At 38.3% G+C, this 27,697-nt stretch overlaps 1 protein-coding gene across 3 annotated transcripts; it reads left to right on the top strand.

Annotated features, from left to right (window-relative positions):
• The first annotated feature begins 1,036 nt into the window (after positions 1–1,036).
• Positions 1,037–27,615, top strand: LOC131336513 (uncharacterized). 3 transcript variants are annotated; one of them, XM_058372385.1, is made up of 20 exons: positions 1,037–1,232; positions 1,317–1,386; positions 2,205–2,247; positions 4,359–4,436; positions 4,555–4,639; positions 4,788–4,867; positions 7,945–8,002; positions 8,476–8,586; positions 13,156–13,213; positions 13,398–13,494; positions 14,702–14,737; positions 19,597–19,733; positions 21,331–21,401; positions 21,510–21,563; positions 23,033–23,175; positions 23,880–24,020; positions 24,572–24,805; positions 24,947–25,006; positions 25,402–25,662; positions 27,228–27,615. In XM_058372385.1, exons 1-20 carry the CDS (start codon positions 1,109–1,111, stop codon positions 27,348–27,350), a joined length of 2,064 nt encoding a protein of 687 aa, XP_058228368.1. In that variant the 5' UTR covers positions 1,037–1,108; the 3' UTR covers positions 27,351–27,615. The 3 variants fall into 3 exon arrangements, with proteins under 3 accessions (XP_058228368.1, XP_058228370.1, XP_058228369.1); XM_058372387.1 differs by lacking the exon at positions 27,228–27,615 and adding an exon at positions 25,904–26,204 and having other exon boundaries at positions 1,046–1,232; XM_058372386.1 differs by lacking the exon at positions 4,359–4,436 and having other exon boundaries at positions 1,046–1,232.
• Positions 27,616–27,697: the final 82 nt, after the last annotated feature.

Here is a 27,697-nt window from a genome sequence, read left to right as displayed (position 1 = left end):
TCAATGCAGGGTGGGTATCACATGGTGCCCACTCGGCACATTCGAGCCGTCCGCACACAACGATTGTGCAAAACTCTTTGCACAACCGATCGTTATCCATTCATTATTATAATTAATGGTCAGGATTAGCTTGGAGAATAAATAAACCATTCGTACGAATAATTTACTTAAAATCTAGATTGTCCAAACACATCTGGACGGAATTAGTTACACAACACACAACGGTTGTGTATAGTTTTTATGCCTTGCTTGGATTATAACTTGAAAAAAAAATTTCAACTCAAAAAATAATATTATCTCTACTTTCAATTATTATTCTCATTTTTCTATCCACTATCCAACTATTATTCTCATTTCTCTCTTCACTCATTACTCATATTTCCAATTAGGGCTGTAAACGAGCCGAATCGAGCCGAATATTAGAATACTCAGATTCGTTCGTTAAGTTTTTTACCGAACTCGAGCTCGAGCCGAACTCAATGAAAATTATGACGAGCCAAACTCGAACCGAGCTTGCCCAGGTTTGGGTCGAACTCGAGCTTGTTTACGAGCCTTAACGATTCAATAATATCATATTTTTATGTTCTTATACAGGTCTAAAACTGCAAATAAAATTTTCATTATGTACATAAATATGTTCATATACATATAAAAAGATAAAAACATATACATAAGTAAATTTTTAGTAATTGTAAACGTTTAGACTTATACAAGTTTTAAAAATTTTACTATATAACTATATAAAATCCCCATGATACACATATACTTCAGGTTCGCGAGCCTAATCGAGCCGAATACTGTTGCGTTCATGTTCGGCTCATTTATGAAACGAGCCTAAAATTGAGGTTCATGTTCGGTTCATTTAGTAGACGAATCGAACTCGAACGAGCCTTTACCGAGTCGAGCCTCGAATAGTTCACGAACGGCTCAGTTCATTTACGGCCCTATTTCCAATCATTACCCTATTTATCTCTTCCATTACCCTAAAAACCCAAATCAAAAATTCTAAAAAACTCATAAAAAACACAGCATTAGTATTTAGTAAAAGAAAAAGAAAAAGAACTGATCAAAGCCGGCAATTCTCTCTCCGATCTCTCTCTCTCTCTCCATGGCGAAATCGTCCATGGCGTCGTTGCTGAAAGCGTACTGGCTCCCCCTGATTCTCTTGGCGTCCTCCGTGGTCTACCAGCTCTTCATCCTCCCTCGTTCCTACCCTCCCTCTCACTACGACGGCGAGTCACTTTAATCCTACTCTCTTCTTTCCTTCTCCGCCATCTACACTCGTTTCTGATCAATTTCTTTGAACGTATTTACAGTTTTGGGGATCAAGAGGGACTCGTCTATCGAGGAAGTCGCTGAAGCCTACGAGAAGCTCTCATCCAAGTGGTAACTCCCCGCCCGCTTGGTTGAGTTATCCCGCCTTTATACTTTCTTGCGCCCATGGAATCCCTACTTTCATGGGATATAGTTTCGTATCCCACCAGTGACTGCGACACCATCCCATTGTCACATCATGCAACCAAACGCGGTATAAATGGGTTCCATGGATAACTAATCCAACCCATACCTTGCATCCCGAAAAAACACATTTGTTCGATGGACAGAAGAGGTGTGATTGGATTATGTATATTTATAGATGTAACCTAATTTTCACGCATTTGGTCGTACAATGTAACCAAGGGATAGGGCCCGTGGAGATGGAGGGATAGGATAGAGTATTACAGAAAAGAGATGCCAATTGTAGACTAATGAGTGTGCAATCCGGTGGCAACCAAACATCGGATAGGATAGATCCAATGTCCTACATTATATTCATTATCCCATGGGATGCACGATCGTCCAACTTATACCCACGATTGTCCCTATGCTACTTTATCCTATCCGACAACCAAACTTGGCTTGTATGTACTCTTGTATTTGGTTTTAGTGCTTCACAACTTTTACTTAAGTTGAAATTGGTTTGTAAGCTTTCTAAATTTCTTCATTGTCATCATCCTGTTTGTTTACATGCTGTAAAATGTAATATTTTGAAGACAAAATTGTCATTTTATTTGTGTTTAACAGCACATAATGTATTGAATTTTTCTAGAAAGGTAAGAATAAGATATATAGTGCAACTGTTCTCCTTAAGTTGGCATTAATTCTACTGTGCAATGTATCCAAGATTGCTCTTTAGTACTATACAGACCAATGGATTGTTTCAGGAATGCTGGCGTGGAAGTTCCTCCTACCATCGATTTTGTGAAGGTTCGTAAATGTCCGTTTGTGCTCTCAAGGCGATTTACTCTATCATTTGCACATGCATATTTGTTATTGCTTTTTGTATGCATGTCTGGTTGTCAGGGTGGTTTTGAATGTATTATATTGTGTGATGGGGTAGAATATAATTGTAACTTGTATTGTGCTTTTCCTACAGTTATGCATCTTCTGTTTGCCAACATTATTTCTAGGCTGTTAGAAACTTAGAAAATTTTCTTAACATGACATTGCTGGAACGGAATAGCCAAGATGGATTAGTAATCCAGTGGAAGTACATTGCTTTAAGAAGATTACCTTTGAGTGCTGCAGTTGGTTTCATGATATTGAATAGTTGGTGGTTAATTTGTCAGCTAAACTCAATCATATTGGACGCCAAATTAGGTTAAGGGTATATTTTAAATCAACACATTTATGCTGTGAACCCTATATGGTTTTGCGACCTTAGTATTCTGAACCATGAAAGATGAAACACCTAATCACTGGGTAGCGAAGTGAAACGACACAATGAATTCAAAGTGAGATACTTGTCTTTTCAAGGGAGGATTCACACAAAAAGGTGCCAGCTTGGTTGGCTTGCAACAAGTGTGAACATAAAAGTGGTTTCGTGCTTTCATTTGGGGACCTTTTTTCCAAAATTGTTTTAAATATGGGTAAACCACCCATCAATCACATTTTTCTTTTGTGTTTTGAAAATTGGAAAACAACACAAAAGGTATCTTGTAAATCAAAGCAGGACAATGTTTGACTCAAAACAAGGCTAATATAGAGACCATAGTTAAGTGCAACTTGCTAAGGCTGGTGTGGTAACGGCAATAGCTAGTGAATACTCTTAAGTGAGATGCTAGAGAAGTATTTTTGGGACAGTGAAGCGTATGTGGTCCCTTGACGGCTATGCCACATGCTCCTTTTTTTCTGACTTCAAGTTATGGAAGGCCTGATAAAAATGGGAGAAAATGACGTTGCGTTTCAAATTTTTTTAGCAGTGTCCGCATTAATAAGATTGACATAGAAGGTTTATATGATTACAACATCTACCATAATGCTTTGACAGTATCCTCCTGCATCTTTGCAAATTGATGATGGCATTTGTCAGATGGGTTGACAAACGTCCATCCCTGAACTAATGTGATACAAAGGCAATGATGTAGAGAGAAGCAGCGACGTGTCTTGTTGCTTCCAATTTGTAGCGTATTTCTTTGTTTATTATTACAATAGTACCAACATTATATTCTTTTGCGTTACAAAATTTGCATCTGCAAATATCTTGGCATTATGCTAGATTGATTCCAAAGCAGGAAACTAGATCCATTAAGTTCTGTTGCAGTATGATGTACATCAGGTTTCTTGATCCTCATGATGTTTGCTAGTTTGTGATTCAGTTCTTAAGATGCTTCGACCATAACGAACAGTCGGTAGATTGTATATATGACTTCGCGTGCTTTAAAGAAGGGAATATGTTGGAGTTCAGTAATTGGATTGCTTGTAGACTACCTTCGCAAGTTTTTCCATTACAAATGCTGGAAAAACCAATATGCAGCATAACTGGTCTTGCCAATACAAACCCCACAATGTACACATCCGTTAGAGATTTCAGTAAACACCCCATGTGCAACATGAGGTTACTGATCAGAACCCTTGTGTGCAAGTAGATTATTATAAGAATCGCTGTAAAGTTTTCTGAAATATGGTTTCGTCCGAGCAAAGTATGTCATGAGACCCTTTCGCGTAACCCAAACTAATTGGAGTAGTTAGTAGTTACAGTTGAATCTGATGTGGGGTGCTGAATTCTAGATTATGGTGCTTGTGTGTGTTTGCTCCTATGCCAATTGATCTTCAAAGGCAAAGGTGGTAGCTTTGGAGCAATGGAAGAAATTTCTAATATGGTCCTATGCCAATTGATCTTCAATGGCAAAGGTGGTAGCTTTGGAGCATTGGAAGAAATTTCTATTATGGTCTACTTTTGTGCTTTGAATTCTAGGACTGTCTTTTCTTGTCTTATCTCAAAATCTTGGAGTTTTGTTTTCTTGGCATTAATACCAAGTCTATTTCTTGAGTTCTTTCAGTAAATTTTTTTTTGACATATGTGGTCTGTTTTCCAGATTCGATATGCTTTTGAGCTGCTAACAAATCCCTTATGGAAGAGAAATTATGACCTATTCAGTATAGACGAGCACATTGTGAGTTTAGCTATCACCCTGTCTATGTAAAGCCTATGATGCTTAGTTCTTCCCTAACATTGCTTCCTTCGCTTGATTGGTGATGTTCTTATGAATGTCATTGATTTCTTGACTGCAGCATGTTATTGAAAATGCAAAGCCGCAACATGCTGGGGCAAGTTTATCTGAGATTGAGCTTCCGTTGCTGGAGGCTACTTCCTTTGGTTGGTTGAGATGTTCAATACTAGACTATTTGCATTTTCATTGAAGGTTTCATTCGGAAGCATATACTTCTGCTCCTTTCTGTGGGAACGACTTTAACATGTTGATGTCATAATTTCTTTTAATGTTTTATCTTCTTTTCCTGTTCAGATCCAGGAGATGCTCCCAATATCATCACCTCGGGAAACTTTTTTTCTAAGTTAGAGAATGCAAAGGCATTGCTAATTCAGGTATGCTCAATAGCTACAAAGACTTGATATATGCTCACCACTAATATTGCAAGAGCTGTTCATTCTTTTGAACACTTACATGGTCTTATTAAAATGTTTGAAAAAACCTCTGTTGTGCATGACACAAACGGGTATATGTATCTTAGAATTTTGTTTGGACATTAAATAACAATCATGTCAAGATATTTAAGTTTGTACATTTGTGTACATAGAATTCCTTACAGGATCAAATCTGTGATATAGTAAGGTTAGTGAAGTATTATGCTTTACGCAGTATGAAAACACCTTTGTAGCTTGGAAAATTATGAGTAGTATTGAGAAATTTAATATCTAGGCTATCCAGCCATGCTTGGTACCCTTGGATGTGGGAGTGAAACGAGTTGTGCTTATGCACATTTGGCCTATATTGATACTTGAATAAAACTCCGTAACATAGGACTAGCTCTTGTTTTTTCTCATTTTGTTCCAGTGATATTTCATTTGAATCATTTGATACATGAGAGTACAAATATCTTAACTTGAGATGACCCAAACAAAAGAGCACTGGAAAGCCATGAAATTGAACCCTTTACATCAAATCCAAGACTAGTATGTCGATGCTTGTGGGGTGTCAACTGTCAAGATTGATCACACCGATAGACAGTAACTCTTACATATGATGGAATTTGTTTTCCTTAAGCCACAAGAAATTTCGTAGTCAAATATTGAAAATTGCACTAAAATATTTGGAAATGCTGTTAAAGGCAGTAATCGACAATTAGAGTGAAACATGTTATACAACTTGTATGTCTACTATGCTTGGAAGGAATTAGAGCAGGGGGCTTAGGCAGCTTCACATTAAATGCCATGACCTTTTAGAATTCTACAACAATCCTTTGGAAGATGATACGCTGAAGCATGGAGTAGATGGCATGGATTGATCTTCAATAGAATCATGTGCTTCAGCCTTGGCAGAACTCAATCAGTTCTGGTTTACTGAATTGCAGCGGAGGGCCTAATTTGTGGCTAAATAGGGAACACCAATCGTTCAAGAACCTGATTTTGTTTACCAGTTACAGTGGCAAAATCCTGTGGTAAGACCTTGCGATATAGAATTAGAAATAAAAACCTTTCGTGGAATGGTGGGGATGGTACCGATAAAGGACGAGATGATAGAGAATAGATTAGAGTGGTTTGAACATTCTTAGATCAGTCGATACGGTAACAAGGAAGAGTGATATGGTCATGGTAGAGGATAGACCAAAATTGACTCTAGAGGCGTTGGTTCAAAAAGATCTAGGTTTATTGATATCATGGAACACAATGCCCTCGACAGAGCTCAATACAGACAATGGATTCATGTAGCTGATGAGCTGATCATTGGGACTTAAGGCTTGGTTTGGTTTGGTTAGTGCCTGTTATACAATAGCAGGATGCCTCTTCCCTCCACACTCCATAGTCTTCCGATGTGAGACGTGACTTTAGTCTTGCATTGACGAGGGTAGAAGCTTGTCTTGTATCTAATCCTGTTCTGCTAGTGGATAAGTATGATTGCAACTTTTGAATGATCTTTACAAACAGCGTCAATGTGAACAAGGACTATATTACTCATCATCTCAAGTCATGCATCCCTGTGGCGAAAATGTGTACATCTAGAATAGAGTGTAGTAGATGATTTTAAGGCATTGGAGGGGATGTGTAAGCAGAAGTTAAGCTTTTGAGGGATGTATAGATGCTTCTAAAGCGTTGGAGGGGTTGTGTAAGTTACAAAGTAGAACAGTAAACTTTTGAAGGACCTATAATAGATGCTTTTAAAGCCTTGGAGGGGTTGTGTAAGTAGAATTGTAAACTTTTGAAGGACCTATACATGAAGGGGTTGCGGCCTACCGCCCTTGCGGCGTACAGGGTGGGGAACCTCGTACCATCCCTGTAATTAGATCAATTTGAGATGTGAAAGAACCCACCATAGGCATGTGAGACGAGTTCTTCTCATGACGGCAAAAGGCTCAAGAGATCGCCTCTTTGAGGTCACTTAGGAAATAGAAAACAGGGTTAAAATATTAGTCGTACGAGCAGAAAAGGGGAGCAAATACTTATGTCACAATCAATTGAGATCTTTGCACCCACATACTTGATACTACACACGACCAATTGACAAACTCAGTCGAAGTCTCTCCAATTCACAGCCAATGGTCGTTCGATCTTGAGTATTCATGTTGTCCAACCAAAGTCTCATATTTCTTCTTCTCCGCCTTCTCCTTTTTCTTCGTCGTTTTGATTGTTTCTTTGGGGTCAACTTCTTTGTGTTTTATCTTTAAGTGATGTTTCAATTTCTCTTCAAGTTCTAGTTTGTATTAGTAATGTCATTGTGCACCAGGTGTTTATCAAAAGGCCTAAGTAATATTAGACAATAGGCTTTCTCTTCTTTTTTTCTTTTTTTTCCCCTTTCTTTGAGGAATGCTAATATCATATAGCTTATGTTTTTTATTTCCTATAATTAACTTTGATTATCTGTCTATGTTATTTATACTAGTTCTTCCTGACTAGATGCTTCTCGCTTGAGCAGGCCCTGAGCCTCGCCTTTGTGCCTCGCGCCTAGGCCCCGACAAACCTTTGGCGCCTCACTGTGCCTACTGCATGTATAAACCTTTGGCGCCTCAATGCACCTAGGCCCTAACAAACCTTTGACAATACAGTCGTTCTATTCCCTTGTTTTAGGAGGTTTATAACATAAGAAATTTTACTTTGACTTATATATGTGCTGTATGCAACCTGTAATGTGCCACTTTTTTTTAGCATACTATATAAATAAAAAATAAATGATCTCTAATCACATATAGGCTGTGGTAAAAGTAGCGTGGTTGTTTTCTGTGCTTGTAACGCTGTGTTGACTGGCAAAACAATAAAGCTTTGATGCAATCTACATCAAATTCAGTGATTTATGTGTCTTGCTTGGGAGGACCACATAATGAGCTCTTACTCTCCTCTCTGTCATCCCGTTGTTCTCACCTTTTATTCATATGACTGTATTGGCAGCTGGTGTTTTATGTTGTGGTGTTAATTGTTTCCTTGCAACTCTTCATCAAAATTTGATTCAGGTATTTTCAGTTGGGAGCAACAGGTGTGCACAATTTGCTAGTAACTGGGAAAGGATTGGTATGCATTCATGTCATCTAATTGTTGAATTTATGAATTGTTGATGATCTTGCTTGGTTGCGTTATGTTTGCTTACCCTCTGTCTCTTGTTTCTGCTTTTGCCCTTTTTCTTTCTAGTACCGATGTGCACAATTTGAACCTGGTCTGTGCTTGAAACATGTATGAAATGATTTTATTCTTCCTGAAAGAAAACTAGAGACAATTAATTAGAAAGAATTCTTGGTCTGTTCTTGTCTATCTTTTAGTTGTAGTCCGGAACAGAAGCAGAAAGCAAAATCATACACAGCTCATCTTTCGTACATCTAAATAAGAGATTGCTTTGGTCAAATGCTTGTTTTCTTTTTATTGCTTCTTTTGTCTTTTCTGTTCTTTTTCGGACTGATCACCTTGGTTGTAATTCATTTTCTCTATGAATTTTTTATATTCATAGATTACAACGTTGGTAATGGCATTTGGTTTCTTTCATTGTTCAGCTGCTCTGTTGGATGGGGTAGCAAATACTGGACTGGTTGAGCTTGGAGAGGTTCAGCTTGCCAAGTACCTTGCTGAAAAGACATTTACAGGGCAGCCTTCCTTTCCAAATGGTATATTTCATCTAAGATGTAAACGATTATTTCCTTTCTTGAAAAAAGAGTTCCCAACTTCAGAATGTTACCAGGAACCTGACTATGTAGGAACTTACGTAAACCCAATTTTCCCTAAATTTGGGTTGAAACTCTAAAGAAATTCTGAGGGAAACAACTAACAAACTCTGATACAGGTAGTCACAAACTTGTTAGCAATGTTAGGGAAATTTAGTAGAACTTATTCTTATATCTCATAGGATATTTCTTTCACTCTTGAAATTGTGTATAGAAGCGGTATGTGTGGGCTAAGTTTCTTTAGTCATTGATTAATTATTGCCATTACTACTTTTAATCGGTACTTGAAATAGCATAGTACTGTTTAATGCTCATTTGGTGAAGGTTGTGTAGTAATTTTTGTTTTACACGTCCCATCTGATTGCATAACACCTTTCGCTTTCTGTTTCCTGCGATATTTGATCTAAATATCATACTTCAGTTTCATGTTTCAACTCATTCAAGCCGTCCTGCCGGAGCAGAATCAAGGCCTCTGATGGGCCAGTTGTAGTTGAACCTCTTAAAATGAAAGCTCATTTGCCTTGCTTGAGCCTTAGTTTTAAAATAAGCGATCTGGGTTCTCAAAGGCTGAATAACTTTAACATTATTGTGGTTATTGCTGAGGAGGAAAAAAGGGAATCTGTGTTTTGGAAGAAAGGATTTGGCTAATTTTTTTTTCCATTTTGTGGTAAGTATATAGAATTGCAATAGAGAAAATGCCAAGGGGGTACCACCCAATTACAATAAGTGAATAAATGGAAAAACACCAATGACCACCTACGACTAACCTCTCTACCTCTTTCCCATCTTTTGTATTCAATTTGCTTTGCTCGCTTTGAAAAGCATTTCCCCAAAAGTTTAGCGATTGAGTTAAACATATCCGATAAGATTTTCCCTTTGTCATAACCACAAAGCGTCATCGCACTGCGTCAACAGTTCCAACTCTATTATCCAGTATTACTTTTTTTTCCTCACCGAAATTTCCTCTGCCTACCCCTGATCTACTTTCGAGATGTGAACGTATAGTTAGGGTTTCAGATAATTTGTTATTTTAATACTGTTTTAAGGGTAGAATAGTCATTCTTTTACTATGCAATTGAGAGAGGGGAGAGAGGGCAGAACGATAGATGATTTGAGAGAGAGAGAGAGAGAGAGAGAGAGAGAGAGAGAGAGAGAGAGAGAGAGAGAGAGAGAGAGAGAGAGAGAGAGAGAGAGGGTTACGACTGGAGAAGACGATGCGTTTAGCCCAGTTTGGGCTCTGAGACCATGATACTTTTGCTAACAGAAGACCATCGTTTATTGCATAATGATATACGTAAATAATACAAGATGTACATGATTAAATAGATATTAGAAAACCCTAATACAAAAGAACGACCATTCTACCCTTAAAACAGTATTAAAATAACAAATAAACTGAAACCCTAATTATACGTTCACACAAGAAGCCATCCAATGGAGACTGCAGCAAAATTGGTAGCCCTTGTTCTCGCTGCACCCCCCTCCCCCCGGGAAGAAAAATCCCAAATCTCTCTTTTGTGTAACTCTTCTACCTACGGTGCTGGCAATCTTTGACTCTAAAAACAACCATTCAAGGGTCATTCTGAGATCCTACAATTCTTAGCTTGATATGGGAAATTGTGGCACCCTCACCAACTGCAAAAGTGACTTCCTCCCCCTCCTTTTTTTTGCTTTTCACCCACAAGATCAAGATCGATACAGTCACATGAACGTTACCTAGACCAAGTCACCCATTCCAAAAATAGGATTTTGAAATGCACACCAAAGTCCTCCTGGTTCAACCCAATAAGGACTAATTTTCCAAATATTTACTTTGTGGATCTAGCTTTTTCATAGGCTCCTACCCTCTCTCAAGCCGATAAACCCCACTTCCCCTCAAATCCATGAGGTTCCCGTCAGTTTGCTATCCAAACATAGATTCCGGAGGCAAAAAGACCTTGGGACCCCTCGCCAACGTCTCGTGATCTTAACTTCCCCTCTTCAAAGCCTTCAAGTACTTCCAACCTTAGTAGCCAAGAGCTTCTAAAGTGGTACCGCTCCCATGCTAGGAGCGCACTCTTGTGCTCCCAACTAAGGAGCTTAACATGAGCCGGCTCCCATTTAGGTGGGAGCATGCTCCTTACGAAGATAGGAGTTTTAGTACCATCTTTGTATAGAAAAAACAGGGTTTATCACTTGGCTATATTAGTTGGTCTCTGATGAACTCATATATCTAGCCCAAGTCATGAAGATTGAAAAGAAAACCATATATTGCTACACTGGCCCATTTCTTACGCTTATGGTGGACTTGGCACATATTTTTACTCCCTAAAATGATTGTACTTTTGAATTGTATATTCTATGCTATATTATTTTTGTCATATATGTACACTTTCCTTTCACGTGTCTAACCTTAGGATTTTCTATATTTGTCCACTCCCCCGCTCACGCTTTGCGTGCAACTAAACTTTGACCACTTCGGTGATGTGGACTGTAAATGGCTTAGTCGCCGGAGAAAGATTTTGTCCAAGAAATATTATTATTATTTTAATTATTAGTAATAGGAGGCACTTAATATTTAATTAGGTTATTTTTAATGTTTCCTTTTATTTCCATTAGGGTTTTGAGTCTATTAGGTTATTTTTAATGTTTCTTTTTATTTCCATTAGGGTTTTGAGTCTATAAAGAAGACGTTCAATGATGTAATCGTCAGACTTGATTAATGAGAATTAGGGTTTTGACCCTTGTGTGTGCCTCTCTCCTCTTCTCCCTCTTTCTTGTCCGGCGTCATTCGGACATGGTTGCAAAAGCTTCTAATGCATGTGTCCTTCTTCATCGTCTTGGGACTTATTACACCAGCTTTTGAGGCCTTGTCCTTCATCATATTGGAAAACTCGTTGAAGCAGCGATTTGCAAAATGCATGCTCCTATGGTTGTTGACAACTAGTGCAGTCTCGTAAAAGGGGTTCATGTTCCTATTTGAATGCTTGTGGCTTACACTCTATGCTTTGGATGCTGAGAGTGTAGGCTCTTTCTTGGCAGCAAACCAACTTAAAAAATGTTTGTTACGGGGCTGATTTATAGTTTAGGAAAGTCTTGTTTTCTGGGCTGTGTAGCTGTGAGCTGATCAGTATATCTAGTCATTTACTAGTGTGGAATATGAAGCTTGAGAATCAGAAAAGAGGAGCGTGCCTTGTTACATGCTTGTTTGGTTATGGCTTTATAAGTTCTTGCATGTGTTTGTCTGTTTTATTCGTTGGACAAAGGTGAAACAATGACATGTTTTAGACACTCAGAGAAACTTGTCCTACACATTTGTACCATAGCCAAGGTTAAAAATGACAATTCATGAGTGTTGATGATTTAACGGACACTTAAACAACATGGAAAGCGAATAAGGTGGTAGGATGAAGGTTGAAAGTGGATGTGGTTACTTGGCAAGAAATTATATCAGAGTACTATATAGGGGGTCGATTGATTGTTTATTTTAGTCTTGTTTTATGTTTTGTGCAGCCTTCAGGCTAGTGAGTAGTGATATAGCCATGGTCGTTTGTTAATGAGGGATATGGCTTGTTACTGGAAACGAGGCATACTTTCTCACATGCCTCATGCTTGAGAAACGTCAGGGATGGCTTCTAGAAATTCTTATAGTAGGTGAAACTAGCATCAACACTGTTAGGCAAGAGCCATGTCCGTGCGGGACATGAGTCAAACAATGACATGTTTTAGATACTTGTAGAATCATGTCTAACAGTTTTTGCTTGTAAGCACTTTAAACCGACTTTGATTATCTAACAATTCAAGGGCCTCAGACACCCTGTTCCCAAATGGTTTACCGACCTCTTTATACCAATTGTAAATTACCTGTTCCCAAATGGTTTATCAACCTCTCTATACAAATTGTAAATTACCTGCCACGTAGCTACTAATGTTTGTTTGTTTGTTTTTCCCTTCTTTGAACTGACTAGCAATGTTGTGGAATTCACCCTCCTATAAATTTCACAAACCATTTTTCATTTCCTTTTTGGGACAACAAAATGTTTCTTGGGATACATTAAAATTAAATACTTCACATTCGTAAAAAAACGAAAATTTCCACCATTATTAAGTGAGTAATATTCACCTGTAATGCATTAAAATTAAAATGAATGAAATCGTAAAATGGTGATATTATGTGTCATAAAAAAAAAAAGATGTGGGTATCATTTAACTTCTTAGTTAGCTTTTTAGTTTTTCATCATCATTTTTTATCACATCATTCGTCTCAATGAGGGAAATCAGAAAATATAGAAGTATGTATAGAAATTAAAAGAAGTTTACATAAGACAACGGTATAATAACTAAAAGACTGCCTTTTTCAACTTTTTACATCTTTAGTGGAACATTTTGTTGTCCTGAAAAGGAAATGAAATTTGGTTTTGTTTTTGCTGGTTTCTGCCTTTTTAGTGCTTGATTATGTTCCCTAAGCAGTTTGGCAAACTACTATTGTTTGAATAAGTCGTCCATATCTTATCTTCATGGATATACATACAGGCTTGCCTTCACTCGTCGCATTTCCCCCAAGATGTAACTCTTCAACTTGTCTTCTTAGGTGAGTTTCCACCTATGTTTTGAATTTTGTGAGCTTTTAAGTTAACAAAGAAGCTTTCATAGGCTTCATACCTTTCTGTTTAACCTCATGTAAAGATCTATATTTTGATGGAAACTAACCATCTTTTCTAGTAGTTAGAAGATTTTGAACCACATTTTCACATCATTGTGATTGGTTTTTCCAGGTATGAGGGGGAGCTATCTGTTGATGCTGTTACTGATTGGGTTGCCACAACGATCCTAGGTCTGCCTCGTATTCCATACTACTCAAAGGATTCATTGGTAATACAAAAACCCTTTCCTGGTTCACCTGCAAATTTGTTGACTATTTTGACAAAGGATAGCTTACAATCTTGGATGGTGCTGGCTACAATAGACTTTTGCACTAGTTTTGCGCTGAGATAGGTTCTAGGTATAGATCAATACTGACTTCTATGAAGTGGTGTTAGGAACAACCTATGAAACACCGACACTCCTAGAGATTGGTTTATCTGTGTCAGACATGGCAACGCGTATGGGACACGCCACGTGTCCATTATGTTTTGATGATTTTTTCCGGAGACATGTCAGGGACACACATGGGGACACGGCAAGGTGATTTTTATATACTTTAACAGTCATGTGGGATAAATACCAGTAGCTTCAAAAGTTTAACATAAAACTCGTGTGTGTGTATAGGCATAAACCTTGGAAGATAATGCATTCAAGAGGAGTCATATCCCAAATATTGAGTTACAATTAAGGTTTGCATAACGAGAAAAAATTTAAAAAAGTTTTGCCGTGTCTCATGCTGTGTCTTGTGTCCCCATTTTTTGAGAATTGCCATGTTCCGCATCCATGTCCCTGTCCATATGTGTGCTACATCTGGAACAATTGACTAGGCTTACCTAAGGTTTTAATGTTGGTGTGAAATTTCATAGATTGATGCAATTAAAGGCAATATGGAAAGAAGTAATTTTTATTTGGTTTTCTGATTGAAAATTTGTTCATATCAGTTTTCCTATTTGTCTCTCAATTTAGTAACCTGTATTTGAATCCCAACCAAGAAGGGTGAACTTAGCATCTCTTTCTTTTGTAAACATTATTTCTTTTGGATTTGGGCAAGAGGGGAAACAGTACGACAGTGTTCTGCGTCAAAAATTAAAATGGAAGAGATTTTGATGGCCAATACATTGACCACTCTTGAAGTTTGGCTATGATACTCCCAGTGACGCTATGGTATCAAGAATTGCACTGAGTCACTGACTGCTCTCCTAAGAGAAAGATGGCAGAAGTTGGAGTCTAGTGACTCCAACTTCACATTTGTTGGAGTGCATGTCCTGACATAAGCCACTAATCGCTTTCCGGATGCCTTATAATTTTGTATTTTAGCTTAAATTGACTGTTGCTACTAGCTTCCATTGAATCCATTCCATATGTGCAATATTCCTGCTTTCATGTTGTTCGTGGCCTTATTATTGGGGTTGATATGGTTATATGTCCATTGCAGGAACAAGGTTTTCTGCGCAAAACCAGTCCCCACAAGGTATAATTTTTTTCCAATTCTCGTGTATTGCTAACTATTATAACTTATTTGCTGCCTACAATTTAGCATTTCCTTTTTAGATTCAATTAGTATGTGAAAAAAAAGGATGACAGCATGGCAAGTAGGGTTGTTACTTAACCGGAATAGTAAAAAGAGATCCATTGCCTAAAATCCATTTACAATGAAACGAATTACATTGAAAGGTCAATTTCATGCCAAGAAAGTTGTTTGTTGAGTACTATTTGAACGATAATTATGATTTAGAAACTTCTTGTGGGCATTTGTTACAAATAATACGAAAGAAAAAGAAAAACCATGACTAATCATCTTCAGCGGCGCACATACTTCTACTTATTACATGGACGCAGATGCATACATATATATGGATTCCTCTTTTCAAATTGCGTTTCCCTTTCCTGTAGGGAAACATTGTTCTTTGGTTCTCTATTGTGTTCCAAAACCTATATAGGTATGTTTTGAGTTCTCACTGAGCGCTAGCTTTTATTTTGACTTGATGTACTCTATTCCCAGTGTCTATCTAAATGTTGGTAACTTTGTTGTATATATTCAGCAAGGCTCTATCTGCGTAACATCTGTTTGGTATGGGTAAATGCATGGATGAATAGTTCTGCAAGGGTGAGACTGATGAGTTCGAAGAACAAGTCGATGAGTTGAAGCAATGTCTATGAATTTGAATAGGGCTTAAAGGGGAAATTGGATGATGGGTGGACGTTAGATCATGATGGCTAGTTTAGTATTGCCTTGTTGCGCTGAAAGACTCCCTTGATGTGTGCCAGACTTGGTCTCTTCTATGTAGCACGGACACGAATACGGACACGGACACGGGACACGGCATTTCTAAAAAAATGGGGACACGGACACGGCGGGGGACACGCCACGTGTATAAATAAATAATAAATAAATATATGTACATATATATAAAAAAAAATTATGAACCATTGTATATGAATAATTTCACAAATTGTATAAAAAAATTTCAAGGGAAAAAATACAGTTTAACCTAAATGTTTTGAATAATTTCATATTAACCCCCAAAAATTTAAAAAATATTACATTTTAACCCCTACCCGTGTCCCCAGCCGCGTCCCCGCCGTGTCCCAGCCGTGTCCCCGCCGTGTCCCCTATCAAAAAATAATAAAAATTATTGGACACGCCAATACGTGTCCCTGCGTGTCCCGCCGTGTCCCCGTGCCCAATACGTGGACACGGCGCCCTTTTGGAGTGTCGGTGCTACATAGGGTCTCTTATTCGAAGGGGATGCAATTTTGTAGTGGTGCAGAAAAATCAGTGTTCTAAATGGCGCTCGGCGCTAGTCGGGTGGTGACCCGCTGCCAAGCGCCTAGGTGGCCACGTAGACGTTGCCGAGCGATTTGGCTTTTTTTTTTCAAAATATTTTTTTAAAATATTTTTAGGGCAATCAAGCTCCACCAAGCCCCGCCAAGATGGTCACCTAGCTCCGCCAAATCTCCCTTAGCCGCCTAGCCGCCAAGCTCCGCCAAATCTCCTTATCCGCCGAACGAGCCACCGGGGGTGAAATCATAGCGCCGAGCGCCTAGGCGGCCGCCGAGGCCGCAATTTAGAACACTGAGAAAAATTGCCACCTCCAATTCTGTATCCTCACCTCTGGTTTTGCAAGGATGGGGTTCTGACTCTATTTTAGTATACCCAACATGCATTCCCATAGTTTGACTTGATGTAGAGTGTTAAAGGATTTTCCCATGCCTCTTCTCAAGGCACTCTAGTTTGTTCCATATAGTCTAGAGGCTCTCCACTCATCCCAATTAGTTATGAGGGGATGCTTTAATATAGGATCAGAGCGGTCGTTAAATTATTTATTTTGAAATTGTCGCCTACGAGATACTAATAGTATAGGCATCTGTGTGGCCCGCTTTTGGGGTACACTTTGGCCACATGCAACTGTGCGAGTTATAAGTAACAACGTTACCTATTTTTCTAATGTTTGCTTGCCTAAAGGAGGATTGGCCTCTTTTGGGCATGTAAGCGACGACCACTTTTTGGCTTGTTCTCCCGAAAATGCTTCCTTAGGACTTCCCTTTAGTAAGTGGTCATGGGGGAGGATTGAAGGGGCATTTTTGTCGTTTCGCATCTTTTGGGTGGTGGCCCACAAACACTATTTGCGTACTGTAGCAGTTTTTAAAAAATTACTTTAGTGGGTTTTTGGACTTTTCGAGATTTCCCTGTGTCCTTTTTCCTTTCTTCCCTTTTTGCTATTTTGTCTTTTGCGTGGGGATTATTTGGTAGAATCAACTTTCACATTGACAATCCTTGTTTGTATCCCCAAACTTGAGATCTTGTAAGATCTTTTGAGAGAGAGAGAGTGGGAGAGACCGATTTCATGAGGGTATGAGAGAGAGAGGAACCTCAAACTAGATCTTTTGTGAGATCTTGAGATGTCCCAAAACTTAAGATCTTGTGTGTGTGTGTGTGTGTGTGTGAGAGAGAGAGAGAGAGAGAGAGAGAGAGAGAGAGAGAGAGAGAGGAACCCCAAACTAGATTTTTGTGAGATCTTGTGACATCTTTAGAGAGAGATCATCTGAAAATCTTGCAGAGAATCAAATAAAGATTTGATGGCTGATATGCACCACAATTAGGAGGGTGGATTCGGGTATATGGAATTGGGAGATGAAAGTTTTTTAATGGTGATACGTGGAATCGTTATAGTTTGACTATCAGGACATTATGGTGTTAATACATAACATGGAAACAATACAGCACCGAAAAAGGAAAAGAGTTGATATCGTTTATGTGAGGAGTGGAATATTTGTGAAAATTTATAAGGATTGTGGGTAGCGTATGGTTTGTCTTCTATTTTTCATGGAAGCAAACATATGTGTGACGTTTATGCGATTTGTAACTGAGGTTTGTGCAGGTGAATTGCATATATATGGGTTTTGTTTGTAGGCACAAAAGTAAATGTGGTATCCAAGATAAGAATAAAAGCATAAAAAGGATTATGAAGGAAGTTGGTTTGGACAAGTGTCAAATTGTGGGAAATATTCTTTGGTGACTGGTTATGCATGTTTAATAGAAAAGAAGCAGGGGATGTTCTTACACGTCCCTCTGGACTACAAATGGGGAGAAAGAGGAGGTTTTGGGTGTATGCAGAGGAGGGGAAAAAAAATAGTAACAAGGGAATTAAGGTTGGAAGGGATTAAGTACCAAGTGTGTTAAGAGAGGAAGGGTTGAAGCTATGCATGACAGATATGTAGGAATTGAGGAAGTAGAGGTCGGGAGTGTAGGATTTTGAAAGGGTTTCATTTAATCTAATTTTTATGGTGTAAATCACCGTAACATACCACAGACTTTAAGAAAGAATGTGAGAGCTTGAGCCAGTTAAACGCAGGTTTTAAGGTGACTTGTGAGGGATCCAATGAGCAATATAAAGTGTAAGTAAAGAGAGGAAGGGCGGAAGCTATGCATGACAAATATGTAGGAATTGAGGAAGTAGAGGTCGGGAGTGTAGGATTTTGAAAGGGTTTCATTTAATCTAATTTTTATGGTGTAAATCACCATAACATACCACAGAGTTCAAGAAAGAATGTGAGAGCTTGAGCTAGTTAAATGCAGGTTTTAAGGTGAATTGTGAGGGATCCAATGAGCAATATAAAGAGCAATGAGCACAGAAGGACTTGCTCACACGTCTCGCCTTTCGCTAGTTTTTCTAACAGCTTGAGCTTCTTGATGAGCTGGTAGTTATAAATTGAATGTTGTGTTAGAGGTGGGCTTTGGGTAAAGTCAGTTATTTGGTTATTCCATTGTTATTTGTCCCTTTTTTTTTGTGCCATGGGTCCGCTTAATTCTTTGTTGGATTGCTTCAGTTCTTATGAGCCTTGTGGTCTTGTACCGTTGCCAATTGCCTTTGAGTCGGATGCTTTGACATAGAGATTTGATGGTTGGTGTTAAAGCATCCAACTCAAAACCTATTGGCAATGATTGGAGAGGTCATCCAGGATATCATATACTAGTTTTGGAGGTTATAATTAACCAATGTGGGACAATCTCTAATACTCGCCTGCAGGTGCAACCCCTGACCCGCGCACATGGAGAGGTAAGTAATGAATCCAAAACATAGGGAACACAACGAAACAAGATGTGCTAAGGCACAAACAAACAACGGGGCAAATCGAACCAGAGAGTCTTGTCCAAAAGCCTCCGAAAGCCTGGCTCTGATACCATGTTGAAGCATCCAACGGAAAACCAATCGGCAATGAGTGAAGAGGCCGCCCAGGCTCATATACTAGTTTTGGAGGTTATAATTAACCAATGTGGGACAAGCTCTAATAGTTGGGAAGTTCCATTACCTAACCTAAAAAAGCTCATATGTGATCTGATGTGGTGCAGCTTCTTTTATTCTTGAATAGCACAATGGTTTGCCACATGTAAGAGAATCCGATTGGCTTCCCATTCATCATCCTTGTTCCCTTGTGATCATTGAAGCCCTTGATTTGGTTAAGCAAGAAGGTTCTCCAAGAAAGAAGTTGCTATATCTTGATGAATATTTTGTGGTTTTTAAAGGAAATTTGTGCATCTGTCAACAAGATGGATGCTTGTCACTTGGAACATTGGTTACGAGCAACACTCACTCCTGCTAAATTATCTCTTTGGATCTTTCTCCCTTCACTTATTCTGTGAGAACTGAAATATGTATCCTATCCTCACTTACCATCCTACCTATCTTTATATAGCTACTTTTATGTCATGTTCATTCTTGCACTCTTTAGCTTCAATACCATTGGTAGGTTTCGTTTTTTACCTGGAAACGTCCGCACTTAGTTAATTATTACTTTTTCCAATTATTTATCAATTTCGCATCACAGGTGAGAGTCATTCTCTTCTCAGAAACAGGGGTCCGTGCAACTCCATTTGTGCGTCAAGTTGCTTTAAACTATTGGCCTTATGCTGCTTTTGCATTTGTGCTGTGGAGAGAAGAGGAATCTTCCTTTTGGTGGAATGTGTATGTGGATTTATTACTCTTTGGAAAGTATGAGGATATTTTTTTTCATCTAAATCAGTTTTGAGTATTCTCGCAATTTTACCTTCTGTATGTTTCCTAGCTTAATTGGTGAATAATCTTGTCATTTAACTACCAAAAACCTGAAGAATAGGGTCCAAAAATCCTCGGCAGAATTAGGTCCACCGAAGACAAAAAGCCATATGTCACAATGTATAGACCAGATTTGTTTTCAGTCGCATCAGTCTGCTTTATGATGACTTGTACTCGGATCTAAAGCCGTGTTTCTATAAGTTAAGAGGACGAGAATGAAAGGTAACTCTGAACAAAGTCCTACCGCTAATGAGTCTTACCTATAAAAACTCTGGGTTACAACCTACATATTTATTTAGGTGCAAGGACAAAGGTTTGCATGATACGCCTGAAGCAAATTGGGATTGGATCAGTAGGATTTTATGTCTCAAGGCTTTTCATTAATTCTCGATCCCCACTGTTATCCACTGCATCCAAATGGGTCTAGGGTCAAACCATTTTTTTAATCTGTTCTTTCAATGCAAAAAGCGAACAGAAAAAAGAAAAGAAATAGTCTTTTGCTCAAAACAAGAAACCTGTGATTTGTCATTCGATTCATTCCCAAGCCCTATTCCTTTGGTTTGACACTCTTATCCTGAAGTAATAAATTGAATCTGTATAGGCATTTTTTATGCCGCTACTGAAATGACTTTTCTGGCTATATTTCTGCGACTCCAGTCATGGCAAGAACGTATCATCCAATCTGTGATTTTGATCCAGTGAGCTTTGAGATGAGTCGGGGTCAGGTTCATGACAGTGTTGGAGGGATACCATTTTTAGGTGTGATCGGAATCATTTTGAGCGGGCATTCCCTATTTATACTGTTTTCAAAGTTTTGCCTCCTCAAGCTATTACTGGGATTCTTCTGTTGCTCGCAAATACTAGTCTTTGCACAGCATGACAAAGATAAGGGTATCGTATACTGGACAAATATCCACATCAGAATATCCAGCCCTTTACCTGATGATGGAAAATGAAGAGCAAGAACCTTTGAGTTTGATATCACAAAAAAATCTCTATTCTTATTTGATGAATATGAAATCAATTTCCAAGCATGTTGTTTCTGCTGTCCACATCAGAATATCCAGCCCTTTACCTGATGATGGAAAATGAAGAGCAAGAACCTTTGTGTTTGATATCACAAAAAAATCTCTATTATTATTTGAAGAATATGAAATCAACTTGCAAGCATGTTGTTTCCTCTGTCTTTTCTCCATGTTGAAAGGTAAACAAGCAAGGAAGTTTTTTTCATGTAGCCTGCTTTTAGAAAATAACCTGCGGATTGTTTCAGCATTCGTCACTTCCTGTTTTGAGTTTGTTGTTTGTTATTACTTAATTCAGGAAGAATCTGCTGTCCTCTCTATTAGCATATAACCATTTAACAGGATATCCGACTTTTTTAAAATTTGGTTTCCACCCTCCTAATATTTAGTAACTTGATCTTCATATTCATTTTCGGAACTGTAGTGCTACACAAAATTTTATGAAAATAGTGTATGATTTTTGTTGTTCTTATAATCAACAACAGGTTTGGAGTGGAATCTGCACCCGCAATTGTATTTTTGAGGGAACCTGGCGTCAAACCTGTTGTGTACCATGGCATGTCACTCTTTCTTTTTCTTTTTGTTCCGTTAAATACTCATTCTCAGTACTCGGTGGCAGAACTAATATGTCGCGTGGCAAGCTTAGTTGTGCTACTATTTGCAGGACCTGGCAACAACTCATGGTTTGTAAATCTCATGGAACAGAATAAACATCATGGTAATGCTGCTGTTTTTTATTTTCCATTAACTTTTATTTTCTAACCTTGGTACTGTGAATGAATTCTTCCCAGTTGTAATGCAGCACCTGTTTTATGGAATTTTGATGTGAGTATGATTTGTTGGCAAACCTCATGTTGAATTCTGATTGTTGGTGTTATGATTAATCTTTTGGCCTCATCAGTCTTTTCTTATATTAACAAGGAAAAGATATAAGCCACATCTTGTTCCAAAAGAAAATGCTTCGAGCCAATGTTCGAGTACCAGGCGCTACTGCGCTGAAGTAATCCATGCCATACTCCCAGGAAAAGCTCGAACGACCTTTCAGAACTGTACATGAGATTTTCTCCTCATACGGCTTCTTTATAGAAATGAAGTTTTATTAATGCTGGAGATGCGTGGTGGTGTTATCAGTCATGCATGGTGCGCTAAGTGATCCATCAGCTAATCAAAGATTCGATAAGTATGTGAACAGAAAACAAAGTCCTACAGTAAGAGCTGCATAAGAGGCAACGTAGATTGTTTGTTTTGATTTATTATTGCAGGCCTTGAAAATGTGTCTGCTAATTAAGACTTCTAGCTTACCTTTTCATGCTTGTCGTGGGGGCCAATTGGCACTCAGCACTCTATTCTATCTAAAAGCCAGAAAAATCCACATCACCTGTCAACCTCTCCCATTCCAATCCCTTCTCCTCCAACCTCCCATTTTTTAGTTAGATTTTCCTTCTTTCTGTTTATACTTCTCAACTATTGCTCATCATTTGAATTAGTTGTATTTAAAATCCCAAGTCATAGTTGTTTCTTCCTTAAGGTCTCCATACAGAGATGTTACAATTCCTTTCTTCCTATTTTATTAATTTGGCACAGGATTAGTTTTTTAAAAGTTGGTCAAAAAATAGAAACAAATATATTTAAATCAAGTCAAGTGCATAAAATATTAGAAAAGCTTTATGGCACTTGATTATCTTCTAGGACTTATTTCACTGCTTTATGGATATATGTGAGTAGTTCTCTATTTGGGAAAGTTTAGAGGAGTAGAAGTCAGGATGGATTGCCTCTTGCCACGTAGGTAGTAAAATAAACTCGTGATATATAACAGCCTAAAAAGATATTTAAATCAACCCCGTTGTCTTTCTATTTCCTTGGTAAAATGTTTAAGTTTTACATTTTTATATACACATTTATCGACTCTATTGGGTTAACAAAAAAGGATAAATATTTTGAGTGCATAATTTAGAAGTTCTTTGTGAAATGACTCCAATAACTGTTTACCCGTGCATTGCACAGGGTGAACACTTGTTTGCATCTATATGCATGTTTAGACAGTACACTATTTCCGCATGTATGTTAGTGTACATATACAAGTTGTATCGCACTTGTACAGCCTCCTGTATGCATCCCAATATTTTGTGAAACTAACTACAATTCATGTATGAATCCCTTGGTTAATTTTTCATTCCTTATCTTTAGTGCTACCCCAGTTGAGGAGTTTGACATCCATGGAGCTGGGCTGTGATGCACATGGTTATTCTCGTGCTGGAAACGAAACCTCGATTTGGTATTGTGTTATTCTAGCAGGAAGACAAAGCCCTGAACTCCACAAAATGCGTGAAGTAAGTTTACTTGTCTTCTTGTGCATTAAAGGCCCCTTTGTTTGACTGGCTATGATCATGAGACTAGACTCTATATCAAAGGTGGCCAAATATCCAGTATTTGGCTAAAATCTTTATGCCCCGGCCCCCAGATATATAATCTCTTGAAGTGTGGGATATACAATACAATGCGGAGTGAGGCTTTGTTAACCCAATCATCCAAGGTGGCCAAATATCCAGTAGCTAAAATCTTTATCCCCTGGCCCCCAGATATATAATCTCATGAAGTGTGGTATATACAATACAATGTGGGGTGGGGCTTTGTTAACCCAATCACTGTAATCCGGTGGAAATGTATATCTGATTTGATTATATATCACTTCACTTTTAAGCCCATCAAACAAACGGGCTCTAAGTAAACCCCTTGTTGGTTAGTCGTCTTCTTTGTTTGGGCATAATTGCTTAGTACGGCCACCTCATAGAAAATAATGAGGCCATCTTTTCCATATCTGGATGGACATTCTTCATACATCTATGGAACAACTACCGAAGCACATAGAAACGTGAGGAAATATGAAAGAAAGCAGCTACATAGAATACCACAAGCAAAGTAAAAATGTGCATATTTATGAAATCAATGTCAAGTATAACAGTTCATGCATTCACGTCCAATTGCCAGTATATTCTTCTAGTTTACTAAATGGACTAACATTGCTTTGTGAAAGACGGTGCGCAGCATCCAAGAAATACTTTCAACCGATGGTGTGTTACATTCTGTTGATCAAGATCAGCTGCCAGCACCACCGGCTGCTGCGCTAAAGGAAAAGCGGTTGACATTTACTTGGCTAGATGGGGAAGCCCAACAAGTAAGTGCCTCCTTTTGTATGTCAGTAAGTTTGCTCCAATTTAGTTATGCTCTTCAATTCACATTACGTGTTGAATGGATTCGTGAATGTGATGGTTTGTAGGTTTGCGATGTGGTACTTGGTTATTCTTTATCCTATTATCATTCTATGTGTAAGAAGAATGTGATTCCTCTCAAGCTGTATAAGGAATGTTATGCTTCAGATCAAGCTGTTCATGGGGAAATAGAATGTGATCCTCTCATAGAAAGTATTTAATACCATATTCCAACTTCCTCCAGGGTGCCAACATGGGGCTTGTAGTACTTATTCTAATCCAATGATGGATATCATTCTTTGACTACAATAGTAAATTGCTTAAGGGTAGTTGCAGCATTGTGAATAACTTTCTCATTCTGTAAGATGGGAGGTTGTAATTCAGAGATGTGAAGTCCTAAACGTGTTTCTTTGCGTCTGGTTTTTTTTTTTTTTTTTGTGACAGATCATGATGGTGTATTGTATCCTAGAACAGTTATTGGAACTGTATTAATCACTAATTTATCTCTTCCTTCCAGAAATATTGTTTTTTCATCATTCAAACGGCGAGCAGCTATGAAACATGTGGAACTAGGAGGGATATAACAGATGTACCACAGTTGCTTATTGTACGTTACAAAAGGAATGCTAGTGAAGATAGTATTAAAATTGATAGAAAGCCAAAAAACATATTGGAGGCATTTCATGATGATGATGTGGATCCTGCATCACAACTTGTGGCGAGGTATAATGGTTCGGAAGAAATTCCAGAGGTTCGGACTTCTTTCTTTTGTGGCATAGATTTTAGTAAGCATGTGTTAGCTATTGGCACTTATTGATATTGCACTCCAGAACATTTCAGTGATTTAGTGCACTTTTTTCACTTTGGGCTGTTTATTGTATTTGGTTGGTAGATCATCAAGTGGATCTCTCAAATAATAGAAGATGGCGACTCTAAGGATCTCCCATTTTTTGTAAGTTTACACCGACAATTATTAGTAAGCTAGATTCATGTTGGATGCTGTCTTTTCTGGACTTCTAGGGTTTTCTGTTTTATTTATTAGTATGTGTTAATAAGTTACTCGGATTCAGGCAATGCTACTTTGCCTTCATTTTGGTTTAATCTGATCTTAATGCAAATCTACGCTAAACCGGTTTGTGTGGATTTTATTATGTCTTTAGATGGTAGCTGTAAAATTACAGCCTCCAGTAGCTCTAATTATTCTTCAGCTTGAATTATAAATTTAGGTCTTTGGCTGAGGGATTTAACATTGTGTTTTTTCAAGGATGTTAACACTCTGGAGCTTAGTTTTGCATCTTTTTCAAACAACATTTTATGCTCTAACTTTGTGTCTCTCTCACATTGCAGAGAACAAAAGCTCCTGCACTTGTTCCTGAAGATGCAGATCCCATTTGGTCTGTTGGTGCCAGAAGCATTCTATCAAAAGGAACAGGCATGAAACAGAAAATTGGTGGAATTGTCAAGGGAATCCACAGTCGTCTTGGAGATCCAAGGATTGGCCCAGTCTTGCTTCTGGGGGCGTTAATGTCTTTTGGTAACATCTGGCTGCGAAGGAGCCAATCAACTCCTCCAAGTCAGTCAAATCAAGAAGCTCAGCCGAGTAGAACAGTAAGTATGATGCATATTACCTTTTTTATCTCAGGAATTCAAATTTTCCTTCTCATCTTGTCATTCACACAAATAAAGGAACCAAAAGAGCTGTAAAGGAGGGGAGAGAGGGATGAAAGTTATTGCTTGCTAATCTAACTTGAAGCCCTTGCCACCACTCTTTTTTTTAACATCCTTGCAACCACTCATTCATGTATAGTTGCTCAGTTTATGTTCTCACGTAGTTTTCTTTCTGAACCAGCAGCCAATTGGTAGTCTCGTCATTCTATGCAACATTGTGTAACTAATGAGTAGTAGAGAGGTCAGTCTAGAAAATAAAGCACCCAATCTTCATTGACGACCCAATTTTCTACAGAATGGAAAGATAAGAAAATTTCCATGAAGAAGGAAGGAGCAAGCAAATAAAAACTACAGTACATGGACTGCTAGTTGAAACATATACAACCCAATCTTCCCATATGATTTCTCTCTCGTTTATATTTCCCTATAATTTTCATGTTTGACCATATCCCACCAGGATTTGAATGGATCAGCTAACATTGGTGTAAGTGCATGGTGCATTGCTTTTAATGCTGGTGCTGTTATTTGTTATATTGTTACTGACCTCGGAATCAGAACGTTTCCATTACCACCACCATTATTCTTTTTGCTTCCACACGCCACTTACTAAGCCAGGCCACTGTCTTTACGCACGACATCAGCCACTGTCTAGCTGCTGTCTAACTAACTAGCATGGCCACAATGTGTGTATCATTTGTCAACATATCAAGAATTTTCTTGTACAGCTACTTGCTGTCTCGACCTTCAATAATCCGGATAATTGAATTGGATTGGCTTTTCAGTGCAGAATATCCTTTGAATCGCCTTAAGACATTCTTACCTATATATTAATTTGCTTTCACTTGGACATGTCTGAAAATCCACTTCTTGTCGGTGTACATGTTAATTGGAACTGAATGTGGATATTCCATCCCAATGTGAACTTTTTTGGAGATGTATTAGAATTTGTTTATTTGCCAATTGTTGGCGTTTGTTTGAGTCCGTTAGTATATGTTTCATTGAGCTGTGAGTTCTACAGCATGATTATCTATAATACAGAATAGCATTATCAATTTTTGTCAGCGAAACATGGGACATTTTATTGATGGATGACTCAACCATAAAGCTAGTAAAGCACTTGCTTTAGGCTCCAAATTTTAGAACAGAATGTAGAGGCGATATAATTTTACCAGTTTTTATCCTAACAAACTCCCACCCATGATGAAAAAGGCCCATGATTTCTCACTTTAAGGTTTTGCTCTTGGTCGTAAATTAACTCAACAGTGCTCTGATTTTATCCACCTATCCACATGTTATGAGTAGTTCAAAATCTCGTAATCAAGGGCATCTTCACTATCTCTTCCAGTCCAAAAACGAAAATATCAGCATCAGTAATTTTAATTTTCATGCATTACCTTGTAATCCACTGGATTGCAACTTGGATAAGCATGAGTAGAGGTACATTATGAATTTATATTTTCCTCTGCTTTCTGTATACTTGGTTAATCACTGAATGGAAATTCCAGGACGGAGACGGACCAAAGCGGAGACGCAACCCAACAACTACGTCAAACCAAGATCTTCCCCCTTCCATCACTGACATGGAACCAAAAGATGCGTACCAGATGCCATTATCAGATTCAGACTAGGAGAGTAGATGCCTGGATGGTGTTTTATTTAACCTCATCGGGCAATGCCCTAGGCTTCTCAGAAAGAAAAGATCAAAACATGCTCTAGGGTTCTCTGGTTCATATTTTCTTGCTGAATGCAAATTACTGATATTGGTTATGGAAATAAACATGTTCAGGGTTTGGGGGGAGAAAAGATGCAAGAATTGTGGACTGCATTATTGAGGATGTATTTCAAGCTGAAATAGTTTTTTGATAGCTAATCTGATATGCTTTCGCATCTCAATTGCCGGAAATAGGTTTATACCGTTTTGGTCTGGACTACTTGCAGGCCTTTGCAACACGGTGCCAATGAGTCAGTATTTGGC

This window comes from Rhododendron vialii, chromosome 8a (genome assembly GCF_030253575.1).
Source record: "Rhododendron vialii isolate Sample 1 chromosome 8a, ASM3025357v1".
Lineage (NCBI taxonomy): Eukaryota > Viridiplantae > Streptophyta > Magnoliopsida > Ericales > Ericaceae > Rhododendron > Rhododendron vialii.
This window is presented reverse-complemented; position numbering and strand designations above follow the sequence as displayed.